General features: G+C 36.3%; 1 protein-coding gene across 2 annotated transcripts in view; it reads left to right on the forward strand.

The window, feature by feature from the left end:
- Positions 1 to 8,564, forward strand: part of LOC123528869 (universal stress protein Sll1388-like) — a 48,612-nt gene extending 40,048 nt beyond the window's left edge. For both annotated transcript variants that reach the window (XM_053521538.1, XM_045308915.2), the window contains one exon: positions 1,780 to 8,564. In XM_053521538.1, coding sequence (XP_053377513.1) covers positions 1,780 to 1,992 — 213 coding nt within the window. In that variant the 3' untranslated portion in view covers positions 1,993 to 8,564. The remainder of the gene's footprint in view (positions 1 to 1,779) is intronic.
- The last annotated feature ends 5,222 nt before the right edge of the window (positions 8,565 to 13,786 follow it).

The following is a 13,786-nucleotide window of genomic DNA, read 5'->3' on the forward strand; positions in this document are numbered from 1 at the left end:
CCGGGAGGGGAAAAAGCAAGGATGAATATTTGATATGAAAATCCACATTCCAAAAATGCAGCCTTCCTATACAGACACAACACACAGACACACACTGAAACACAGACACAGATAGACAGACACACAGACAAAGACACGCACATGCACACACACACACTGCAAAAAGTTAGACAAGATAAAAGGTTATAAATGAAGGTTGTAGGTTTGTAAAAGAAATTCATTTGTGTTATAGTTTTATTGACATTCAAAGGCCTTTAAACTTCAGATAATAGGACTGGGTCTTAAAGCAGAAAACTTTTCTGGGTGTACTAAAATAGATTGATCTTGGTCTTGCATAGAATTGTTTAGATTTCAGCTTCAGACAGATAGTTGATTTGAGTTTTGTCAATATAATAGAAGTAAAAAGCCTCTTTTTCTCCCCTTCTTAGGTGGTCAAATTACTGGTTTGACATGTTCAGTGTGCCAGTAACTGATGTTTAGGTAATGTTAACATGACAGTTACAAGACGGCTGTTATAACTTTCAGTTGAATGAATACTGCTGTGGTATTGAGTTTTAAAATGTATTTGGTGCGATTTGTTACAAACAAAATGAAATATGGAAAGCAACAATGAATAGTGGCGCTTCACTGATGGATTAGAGTTGTGAATTAGCTCAGCAGTTCAACATATTTAGTAAAGTGATAACTGTATTTCTCATATCGAGAAATAAATAGGTCACATCTGAATAATTTAAGACAGATCTATCACAAATTCATTAAGACGTGAATAAGTTTACTGTTATTACAAAACTAGTACATGAATTAATTGTTGATAGTTCAATATTCACCATCCTCTCAGTTTATATGTTATCCCTTACCCTGCTAAATTTCTACAATGAACTTGCCCATCTTTCAATTTGGACAGTACCATTAACTGTTAAAAGGGGTGCTTTCCAAAAAGATACTGACTGAATGGCAAACAGTGCAGATCTTGATCAGACTGCATGGATGTGCAGGCTGATCATGATCTCCATTGGTTGCAAAGGCAGAATCACTTGTGTCCAGCATGATAAGTGTTAATTGTTGGTAGTAGAATATTCACCTTCCTTTCAGTTTATATGATATGAATATTTGCTTATAAGTTTTGACAGAGATACATTAAATATCTTATTGTTTATACCCCCACAAACGAAGGTTTGGGGGTGGGATGGGAGTATAATTATAGGTTCATCATGAACAGCAGATGACCCCTATTGATTTTGAGGTCAGTAGGTCAAAGGTCAAGGAACAGAAGAACTTTTTTGCAGCGTTGACAGATTTAAATCAATTTTGATACACAGGTGTAACATCATCAAATATAGGACAAGTTCAACTTCAACAGGCTTACTTCTGTAACAAGGCTGTATTGTGGGGGTATAATTTGTCACACCTGTGACAGCTCTAGTTTTATTTGTACAATATTTTCAGTTTGTTATCCAGTATATTTTGGTAGAGTAGTCATTTGTAATGTTACTGCAAGGTTCAGTGCAGATACTCTTCTGCAATTTTGTACTGTACAAGCAGTCAAGTTCTGAATAATTTTTGCCTCATAGTTTGTTTTATGTGAAGAGACACAAGGGTTCAGTACTCATTACTGTCATAAACCTGAGTAACACTGCTCACAGATATTAGCATAAATATGGCTATCTGTAATATACACTCTACCGTAAGCTATTTTTATTTAATTAAATGTAAATGAGGTGTTTATGTAATTAATATTTCTAGCACGCAATATCAGTTAATTGCACTTGAATTTTATAGGTTGGCGGCAAGGTGAAAAGTGTTGGTGGAAACCCAGGTGAGGTAATCTGTAAAGTGGCCACTGACGAACATGCCAATATGATCGTAACAGGAACCAGGGGTATGGGTAAAATCAGACGTACATTCCTCGGTAGCATTAGCGACTACATTATCCATCATGCTCATGTACCTGTGCTCGTTGCCAGACACAAAGACCATCAGGAACAGCATTGAAATGAACATCTCTGATTGGCTGATATAAATAGTAACATGTGGTCATCAGTCTATTTCATGAAAATTTTGTAGAATGTTAGTGAAAATGTTGAGGTTTACTGTTTGAATTTCAAGTTTTTGGATCTTTTCTCTGTTAAGCAGAAATATGTTTGTATTTCATTTTTAATATATAAATGATTATGATTTTCACATCTTAACATGTTTAATATGTAAAGTGCCAGTCAAATTATATTAGAGGGTATTAAAAAAACTTACTTAATGAAAAGTGTAGCAAAATCTTGTTAGATTATTATGTATGTACATGGTTGCTTTGAAACACATTTAAAGATATAAGACATTCGGTAAAGTTTCAGAAGAAAGAAAATCAGTTTGAAACCTGATTAGATCTGACGAAAAATAGGTTTCCACAAGTAATAAATTATATATGCACACCTGCATCCCAAAATAAAAACATTTATGTTGACTGATCAGAAATTTTGTTGATTTCATTTGTGTCTTATTTACTTAATGGCCTTTAATTTCTTCTAAACTCTGAAAATCCTCTCTTGTCAGATAGAAAAAAAGACTATATTACATAAAAAAACAACACCAAATGTAAACAGATTAAATCTAAAATGTTAAAAAAGCCACAATAGATCTGTAACTTTTTCCTTTTAAAATTACATTTCCTTCCTGGCATTTTGCTATGCCTGTATGGAGAGTCGTTGACAAAAACATATTATAGTTGAAGGACGTACGCTAGAATTCAGGGCGAAATTTTCCCCAATAATAGAATTTCTTCAAACTTCAGATATTGAAGGACAATCTTCTAAGAAACAAAAATATACAATAAAAATTGTAGGTCACCAGTATTGAAAAAAATTTTTATCTGCCCTTGGAATTGGCATTTTCACCAAATATTGTATTGTAAAATCTGCAGTGGCACAAATTTAAAACAAAAAAACTATGATCATCTTTAATTGACAGCTGACACATTTTAAAATAATTGTTTAGGCAGCAATAATTAGTTTTGGCCTAAGAGTGACATTGTACAACTTTCTTTTGTTAGATTGCATCCTGTATTAATAAATATTTACCTTCATATTTATTTGTATAATTATGTCTATATATATTTTATAACACACAAATATAGAAATGTATCCAAATGAAAAAACAATAGTTTGTGCATTTTATTCAGAACTTATTTGTGATTATATGTGATGTTTTTTCTTTGGGATCAATTTTTGGTTTAGTCAAGTTTTTCCTATATAGTTCTGTCTTCCACTTTTTTTAGTACATTTAGGTATTTATTAGTGTCTTACTCATTATGGGATCTAAAATTTCATGTACTTTTTCTCTATTTTCATATAGTGAATGTATTTTCCTCACTTTTTTTCCACAACCAGTGTTCCAGCAAGAGCACTTTACTACACACTATACAACATTCCTGAGCATGTTACCTTTACATTTGTAGCAAAGATCTGAAAATCATGTTTATCATATAACTCACCTGATAATTGGTACATGTATTTCAATTAGATAAACCAAAAATATAAGAAAGTGATACCCTTCAAAAGATGTTAACTGATAAAATTATCTTACATGGATATTTCAATTTTGATTTCTGCAAAGAAGATATTTTAAGTCGTTTTTAATTTGGTACAGGAGTCCCATATAGCTATCTTTTAATTGATTTAGTTTTTCTCCTCTGTTAAATAAGACCTCATTAAAAATGGAGATGTGAAGGGTATTATGTATAATTTAGTCATAGCCTCTACTCGGTCTAAACAGCTGATTGCATGTATTGACATGTTGCCATTTGACTGAGGCACAATATGGATAGCTGAATATGGAGCTCTATGTATAGATCTAATGTATAATTCATTTACAGTTGTGTAAGTTCAGTTAGTTCATCACAAGTATTATTACTGCCATGTAATTGTGAAGTCCCATTCAAGAGCATGTGTTTATATATTAGTTAACATACTGTCAATGTCAATGCATATATTAAATACATGATGTACCTTTATAACTTTTTGTCCCAGAAAGTATTAACATTACGGCATGTGTCTGCACATTTATGAAGTAATATTTTTACTGTTTGTCCCAGCCATTAATCATTTTTATCAAGATAACGGGAAATTCAATCAATAGGTAATGTTGTTTATGTAATGCATGGTAGGAAAAAACATCACTGAATGAACCTCTAAGGGTATATGGAGCATGTTACATAAATGTCATTTCATACAAGTTGAATAAAAGAATAAAATTGGGCATTTTGTCATTCAGTACGTTTAATAGATACAGTGTAGAAAGACATGAATGTAATATTGTTTTTACCACATTTTAGCTTTTCTGGCTGAAACATTGTAAAACTGTTTCTTTACCTTCTAAAGACAAGGTGAATTCCACCAATGTCTCCTATTCTTACAACGTCCGTGTCAAAATGTTGTTACAATAGTAAAATATACCATAATTATGTAATGGCTTTATTTCACTCCCATGTGATGAAATAATACATTGCCGAGTTACGTTTTCTGCAAAAATGTACTCTCGTGTTTATATTGTCCTGTGTTGTAGAATAGGGACAAAGAAAACATATTATGCCTGCAGCAGCAGATATTTTCTTCATATCAGTCTTTTTGATTCTTTTGCAGAATATTAAATAAAAAACTACTTATCAACAAAACAAAACAGAAACTGGAAAGTTCATGTTAAAATTGAGCAGAGTCGAAAGCCAGTTGATCTATATATGTGTATTTTCTAGTCAGTAAATCACAACAAAATTATAATGTCTAGCATAATAGTTAAAGAATCTGTTGTTAATATTTTGGGGTTCATTTTTGGAAGGTATAGATCTACTCACAGATTTTCTGATGGTTCAGAGGTTTAGAAACAGAGGTTAACCCTTGGAGCAAAGTGTAAGAATGAATAGTAAATTTTGTCGGTCTGTCAGTCTGTCAGTCTGTCGGTCTGTCAGTCTGTCTGTCCGCAATTTTCGTGTCCGGTCCATATCTTTGTCATCGATAGATGGATTTTCAAATAACTTGGCATGAATGTGTACCACAGTAAGACGACGTGTCGCGTGCAAGACCCAGGTCCGTAGCTCAAAGGTCAAGGTCACACTTAGACGTTAAAGGTCATTTTTCATGATACTGCATTCGTGTCCGGTCCATATCTTTGTCATAGATGGATGGATTTTCAAATAACTTGCCATGAATGTGTACCACAGTAAGACGATGTGTCGCGCGCAAGACCCAGGTCTGTAGCTCAAAGGTCAAGGTCACACTTAGACGTTAAAGGTCATTTTTCATGATACTGCATTCGTGTCTGGTCAATATCTTTGTCATCCATGGATGGATTTTCAAATAACTTGGCATGAATGTGTACCACAGTAAGACGATGTGTCGCGCGCAAGACCCAGGTCCGTAGCTCAAAGGTCAAGGTCACACTTAGACGTTTAAGGTCATTTTTCATGATAGTGCATTCGTGTCCGGTCCATATCTTTGTCATCGATGGATGGATTTTCAAATAACTTGGCATGAATGTGTACCACAGTAAGACGATGTGTCGCGCTCAAGACCCAGGTCCGTAGGTCAAAGGTCCTAAACTCTAACATCGGCCATAACTATTCATTCAGAGTGCCATCGGGGGCATGTGTCATCCTATGGAGACAGCTTTTGTTTTTAACACAACTTTTGAACTTTTGCGGGTTTTTTTCAAACACACCAGTATGATATATTATGTCCCAATTGGTTTTATGCTACATTTATGCTAAATAGAAAGTGTCATTATATATATATATATAACTACTTGCATTAATATTTTGTGTTTAATGGGTTTATGTTTAATGAATTGTCCGATCAAATTTCGGAACTGATCCAGTTAATGTTAATGATGAGAAATGAGTGCTATTTTGAATATTAACCCTTACCCTGCTATATTTCTATAATGGACTGGTCCATCTTTCATTTTGGACAGTACCACTTATTACTCAAAGGGGTTTTCACTGAAAATTTACTGACAGAATAGCGAACAGTGCAGACCATGATCAGACTGCACGGATGTGCAGGCTGATCTTGGTCTGCACTGGTCGCAAAGGCAGAATCATCTGCCGCCAGCAGGCTAAGGGTTAATAGGAAGTTTTAATTTGTGTGATGAATAGCTTTATATCTTCTAAATGTAACATTCACTTGTTGGATAATATCACAAGCAAATACAGGCAAGGTTGTGACTTGATACAAATATGAAAATTAAACAGTAAAGATTGTAAAAAAACTCTGTATTTATACAGTCTGGTGTACAACTCAGTGGGTTCCCATTGTGGCAGCTGTTCAATGGCAATAAAGCATATTGTCACAGAAAGAAATAAAAGTAATATACTTTTGAAGTACATGAAATTGATTTTGTACTTTGAATTTGTCTTAAGGAGGTAGGTTACCTTCATATTTGTATGTGCGCATGTCCAACCGGAAGCTACCGTGACGATTTACGACGACGTTTACGACAAATTAAATGTGTTTGTATATTCATTCTCCTGAAAACAAATCATGAACCTGCCTCCGATCTGATACTTTATGGTTTAATAATGCAGAAATAATGAATCAATTGCCGCAGAGACGCTTCAAAACAATGTTGCCTTCAAATGACGTCATTGACGTCATGACGTTACGTGTCAGTTACCGCGCAAAATTAATAGCTTTTATCTTGGAAGTGCCCGCCCGCTTAGCTCAATAGGTAAGAGCGTTGGTCTACGGATCTCGGGGTCGCGAGTTCGATCCTCGGGCGGGGCGTATGTTCTCCGTGACTATTTGATAAACGACATTGTGTCTGATATCATTAGTCCTCCACCTCTGATTCATGTGGGGAAGTTGGCAGTTACTTGCGGAGAACAGGTTTGTACTGGTACAGAATCCAGGAACACTGGTTAGGTTAACTGCCCGCCGTTACATGACTGAAATACTGTTGAAAAACGGCGTTAAACCCAAAACAAACAAACAAACAAAATTTATCTTGGAAGTACCTAATTCTGTGCATTTTCCTTATTTTAACTATCTTCAAATAACAAATATTTGCTGAAATATTTGTTATGAATCTTTTGCTCTGAATAATCATCAATATTTTGCTTCTTTTATGTAGTTATATTGAAACGTTATGCAGATTGTAAGAAAATGGATGATGGTAACCAATGTTATTTGGAATATAGTTGGATGAAAGGTTACTTGTAACGGCCATTTTCAAATAAAAAATCTAGCAGTTTGATTTGTAATACCTATTTTTCAGGTTCCGTTGATAATTTGTTACTTATATACTAAAAATAAGATCTAAAACTGTTCAGATTTCAGTAGAAAAATGTGGTTCCTTAAATTTGATTGATTTTACCATGGAAACGAAGCCCGTGACCTATGTATCTAAATGTAAAATTCAAAAGCGTTGACACTGGTCTTTTTAAGAAACACAACTTCGGCTTTTTATTTTCATTTCAACAATATCCATTAGAATAATATCAGCATGGTGAACGATTTTTCCATGAAAAATGCCAGGCGAGGGGTACTGCTGTATGTATTCTAAGCTGTGAAATTTGTTTGAATCAATGCAGATAACAAGAAAATATAACTTACGTTAGAAATAAAATGTTTTAAAGCTACATTAACTAGAAAGATAATCTTCTTCAATATTTTTTATAAGAAATTACGACAAAAAGCAAGATATAAGCTATTTTAAACATCTCTGTTGCCATGGTTACTGTAAACTTTATGAAAAATAGGGTACCATGTAAAGTGCATGGTATTTTGCTTATAATATTTCCCAAATATTCCATGTTAGTCATTAACAGAATGCCACTTAAGCCGTCGAAAACCCCTACTTTTATACATAGTTGTTTAAAAATGAGAGAAAATGCGTTACCATGGAAACACGAGCCCCGCGACATATGCATTTAAAGCTTATATTAGAAAGCTAACGTGCATACTAGTAAAATTATCAATTATGCAGACTTCTACGGATATCAATGAAACTAAAATACACTGAAAAGTGTTAAATATCCGTATTTTCCGTCTTCTTTTAATATGAAATACCTTTAGAGGGTCATGTTCTTCAAACCTAGATAAAAATTGAATTTGAAGATACAGAGACAAACGAAATTGAGATTGTAGCAGGTAAAACTTCATATTACACGAAATACAAACAAATGCTGCGGTTAAACTAACTTGAATTTACCCTTGTAACAAGGTAACCTACCTCCTTAATGTACCATCTGTTTGTTCGTATTGGTTTTATTTGAGAAAAATGTTTGTTAATGAATTGTGCCATAGATAAGATTAAGTTTTATAGTTCATTAAAAGTCACCAGCACACATTAATCTCGTGGATTTGTGCAGTATATACTGTGTCATACAGCTGTTATACTTCACAGGGATCCCTGTCTTACTGCGAGCTTTTTCATTGTATTGGTGATATTTTAATTAATATCTAAAAGGGATCCTTGCCAAAGTTATTTTAGAGCATGGTCTAAGTAAAAAGTAAGTGTTTTTTTTCTTACAAATGTATTATTGGTGCATTGTATACAGGTGAAATAAATCCTTATAAATTTTATTGTTAGTGTTGTTTTGATTGTCTCCCTTCGACTTATAGCAAAGATGTTCTCAGTGACATTGTTATAAGTTGATCCTCATATGCCTTTTAGCTCATCTGATTTTTGAAAAAAAATCTACAAGGTATTGTTGTCACTTGATCGTCGGTGTCAGTGTCAGAATGGGCGTTGGATAAAATTGTTGTCTAGGTCCACCTTTTCTCAAAAACTATAAGAGCTGCAGCTTTGAAACTTTGCACACTTGTTTATCATCATTGGACGACTATGTAGGCCAAGAACCATAACTGTGATATTCATTATGTCTCCCACAGGAGTCATATTGTTTTTGCCCTGTCTGTCCGTCCGTCCGTACGTCACACTTCATTTCCGAGCAATAACTGGAGAACCATTTGACCTAGAACCTTCAAACTTCATAGGGTTGTAGGGCTGCTGGAGTAGAGGACCCCTATTGTTTTTGGGTCACTCCGTCAAAGGTCAAGGTCACAGGGGCCCGAACATTGAAAACCATTTCCGATCAATAACTAGAGAACCACTTCACCCAGAATGTTGAAACTTCATAGGATGATTGGTCATAAAGAGTAGATGACCCCTATTGATTTTGGGGTCACTCCATCAAAGGTCAAGGTCACAGGGGCCTGAACATGGAAAACCATTTCTGATCAATAACTAGAGAACCACTTTACCCAGAATGTTGAAACTTCATAGGATGATTGTACATGCAAAGTAGATGACCCCTATTGATTTTGGGGTCACTCCATTAAAGGTCAAGGTCACAGGGGCCCGAACATTGAAAACCATTTCCGGTCAGTTACTTGAGAACCACTTGACCCAGAATAATGAAACTTCATAGGATGATTGGTCATGAAGAGTAGATGACCCCTATTGATTTTGGGGTCACTCTGTCAAAGGTCAAGGTCACAGGGGCCTGAACATGGAAAACCATTTCCGATCAATAACTAGAGAACCACTTGACCCAGAATGTTGAAACTTCATAGGATGATTGTACATGCAAAGTAGATGACCCCTATCGATTTTGGGGTCACTCCATTAAAGGTCAAGGTCACAGGGGCCCGAACATTGAAAACCATTTCCAGTCAGTAACTTCAGAACCACTTGACCCAGAATGTTGAAACTTCATAGGATGATTGGTCATGAAGAGTAGATGACCCCTATTGATTTTGGGGTCACTCTGTCAAAGGTCAAGGTCACACGGGCCTGAACATGGAGAACCATTTCCGATCAATAACTAGAGAACCACTTGACCCAGAATGTTGAAACTTCATAGGATGATTGTACATGCAGAGTAGATAACCCCTATCGATTTTGGGGTCACTCCATTAAAGGTCAAGGTCACAGGGGCCTGAACATTGAAAACCATTTCCGGTCAGTAACTTGAGAACCACTTGACCTAGAATGTTGAAACTTCATAGGATGATTGGTCATGAAGAGTAGATGACCCCTATTGATTTTGGGGTCACTCTGTCAAAGGTCAAGGTCACAGGGGCCTGAACATTGAAAACCATTTCCAGTCAGTAACTTGAGAACCACTTGACCCAGAATGATGAAACTTCATAGGATGATTGGTCATACAGAGTAGATGACCCCTAATGATTTTAGGGTCACTCTGTTAAAGGTCAAGGCCACAGGGTCCTGAACATGGAAAACCATTTCCAATCAATAACTTGAGAACCTCTCGACCCAGAGTGTTGAAACTTCATATGATGATTGTTCATGCAGAGTAAATGACCCCTATTGTTTTTGGGGTCACTCCGTTAAAGGTCAAGGTCACAGGGGCCTGAACATTGATAACCATTTCCGGTCAGTAACTTGAGAACCACTTGACCCAGAATGTTGAAACTTCATAGGATGATTGAACATGCAGAGTTGATGACCCCTATTGATTTTGGGGTCAGTCTATTAAAGGTCAAGGCCACAGTGGCCTGTTCATGTAAAATCATTTTTTGGAAATAACTTGAGAACCACTTGACCTACAATGTTGAAACTTAATAGGATGATTGGACTTGCAGAGTAGATGACCCCTATTTATTTTGAGGTCACTTGATCAAAGGTCAAGGTCACAGAAGCCTGAACAGTGACTTGAGAACCACTAGGCCAAGAGTGTTGAAATTTAGCGGGATGATTGGACATGCCAAGTAGATGATCCCTATTGCAACCAACCATCAGTGTCTCTTTGACTTTTGCTCCTGACCCCTATTGACTTCTTGCCTATAGGACTTTGCATTGGGGGAGACATGCACTTTTTTACAGAAGCATTTTCTAGTTTTGTCAGAATTGTGGCCCGTTTTGTATCTAGAAAATTTGAACTATAATTCTTTCCTTACATATTGTCCTGCAGGCCGTGCTCTTTTTACCTCTCGAGATGAGTTATTGTGATCACTCACAGTTTGTCTCCGGCTATTGGAGCACCTGGGGTCTTCCTCCACCGTCAAAGCTGGAAAGTCGATATATGACCTATAATTGCTTTAGCACGACATGAAACCCAACGAAAACAAGAACAAAAAAAACGAGTCATGCCTTTGGGGTCAAAATTATATATTGGCTCTGCCCTGTGGTCACTTGTTTATGTAAGAAAAATAGGATAATTTTTGGATATGGTCTTATATAGTCATTAGATTGGTAATTGTTGATTGGTGTACGAGCGGTGTGAAACTTAGGTTTCCATTGGGAATGACCTATTGCAATGAAATTTGTTATATTAGTAGGCTGCTTGAAGAAGGAATTTGGGATTATATACGAGCTCACAAGGGTCGAATTCAAGATGGCCATTTCTGAAAATAGGAATGACTTGTATAGAGAGGCAGCATGGGATGCATAGGGGATCAGGGTCAAGGCCACCTTTACGAGAAAAAAACATCTGCTCAAAAACATACCAGGAAGTCATTAGGCAATAAAACTTGGTGTGTAGGTGGCTTGCAAGGAGAGAGAGAGAGAGAGATTGCATATGGTGTCATTAGGGTTAAGGTTGAAGTCACCATTACTAAATTAAAACAGCTGTTTCAACTTAAGGACTTTAGTCAGGAGTGACAATGAAACGGTCTTTTTTCAGCTTTCAGAAATTGGTGTGTAATTCGCTTGCATGGAGACCAAAGTTTGGGACTCACAGCATATGGGGTCGCTAGGTTTAAGGCATATATTTACAAACAGAAAAAATGGTAAATTAAACGTACCTAAGTATTGCTACTTATTTTAACACCAGTTAACACTTTCATTTCTGGTTTGTAGAGTTGTAGTTATTTCATACTGGTTGTCAGTATGTGCGGTAGCTTAGCAAAATCATGAAAATTGCGCGCCAACATCGTCAGAGTAAGAAACCACTCACCTATTTTAACTAAGAGTGTCAGTAATATGTACTACATTTTAAAAATGTTCATCCCCAGTTTTACCTGTGTATCTCTTTAAAACTTATTAAACATTTATGATTCATACCTTGAAAGTATTCCATATTTCACGTTCACAAGGACATTTGTTATCGAAAATTACCTTCTCAACAGGACTGATACCGCCGATTAAATTTTTGAACTTTTTATGCCCCCCTTCGAAGAAGGAGGGGTATATTGTTTTGCAGATGGTCGGTCGGTCGGTCGGAATGTAGACCAATCCATTTCCAGATGATAACTCAAGATTCCTTGGGCCTAGGATCATGAAAGATGATAGAGAGGTTGGTCATCACCAGCAGATGACCCCTATTGATTTTGAGGTCTGTATGTCAAAGATCAAGGTCACAGTGACCCTGAAAAGTAAAACGGTTTCCGGATGATAACTCAAGAACACTTGGGCCTAGGATCATGAAAGTTGATAAGGAGGATGGTCATGACCAGCAGATGACCCCTATTGATTTTGAGGTCAGTATGTTAAAGGTCAAGGTCATAGTGATCCTGAACAGTTAAACGGTTTCCGGATGATAACTCAAGAACACTTGGGCCTAGGGTCACGAAAGTTGATAGGTAAGTTGGTCATGACCAGCAGATGACCCCTACTGATTTTGAGGTCAGTATGTTAAAGGTCAAGGTCACAGAGAATAGGAACAGTTAAATGGTTTCCGGGCAATAACTCAAGAACGTTTGGGCTTAGGGCCAGGAAAATTGATAGGGAGGTTGGTCATGACCAGCAGATGACCCCTATTGATTTTGAGGTCATTAGGTCAAAGGTCAAGGTCAAATTGGCCAGGAACAGTTAAACAGTTTCTGATCTTCTTGTCCAAAACAATAGGGCCTAGGGCTTTGATATTTGGTACGTAGCAAAATCTAGTGGTCCTCTACCAAGATTGTTCAGATTATTTCCCTGGGGTCATATATGGCCCCAAACCGGGGGTCAAATGGTTTATATAGACTTGTTTAGGAAAAAACTTTAAAAAACCTCTTGTCCAAAACCACAGGACCTAGGGCTTTGATATTTTGTATATGACATCATCTAGTGGTCCTTTACTAAGATTGTTCAAATTATTCCCCAAGGGTCAAATATGGCTTCACCCTGGGGGTCACATGGTTTACATAGACTTATATAGGGAAAAACTTTGAAAATCTTCTTGTCCAAACCACAAAGACTATGGCTTTGATATTTTGTAATGTAGCATCATCTAGTGGTTCTCTACCAATTTGTTCAAATTATCCCTCTAGGGTCAAATATGGCCCCGCCCCAGGGGTCACATGGTTCATATAGACTTACATAGGGAAAAACTTAGAATCTTCATGTCCATAACTTACATCATTCAGATTTGGACCACATGTATAGTTTTGAGTGGCAAGATGAACCTTGACATGAGTTGACCTTGATCTTGACCTAGTGACCTACTTTCACATTTCTGTAGCTACAGCCTTCAGATTTGGACCACATGCATAGGTTTGTGTATCGAAAAAACTTTGACCTTTTTTTTGACCTAGTGACCTACTTTCACATTTTTGAAGGTACAGGCTTCAAATTTGGACCACATTCATAGGTTTTTGCTCCAAAATAAAATTTGACCTTGATTTTGACCTAGTTACATACTTTCACATTTCTCAAGCTACAGTCTTCAAATTTGAACCCCAAGCATAGTTTTGTGTGCTGATATGAACTTTGATCTTGAGATTGACCTAGTGACCCACTTTCACATTTCTGAAGGTACAGGCTTCAAATTTGGACAACTTGCATAGTTTTCTGTTCTGAAATAAAATTTGACCTTGATTTTGACCTAGTGACCTTCTTTCAAATTTCTCATGCTACA

This window comes from Mercenaria mercenaria, chromosome 13 (genome assembly GCF_021730395.1).
Source record: "Mercenaria mercenaria strain notata chromosome 13, MADL_Memer_1, whole genome shotgun sequence".
Lineage (NCBI taxonomy): Eukaryota > Metazoa > Mollusca > Bivalvia > Venerida > Veneridae > Mercenaria > Mercenaria mercenaria.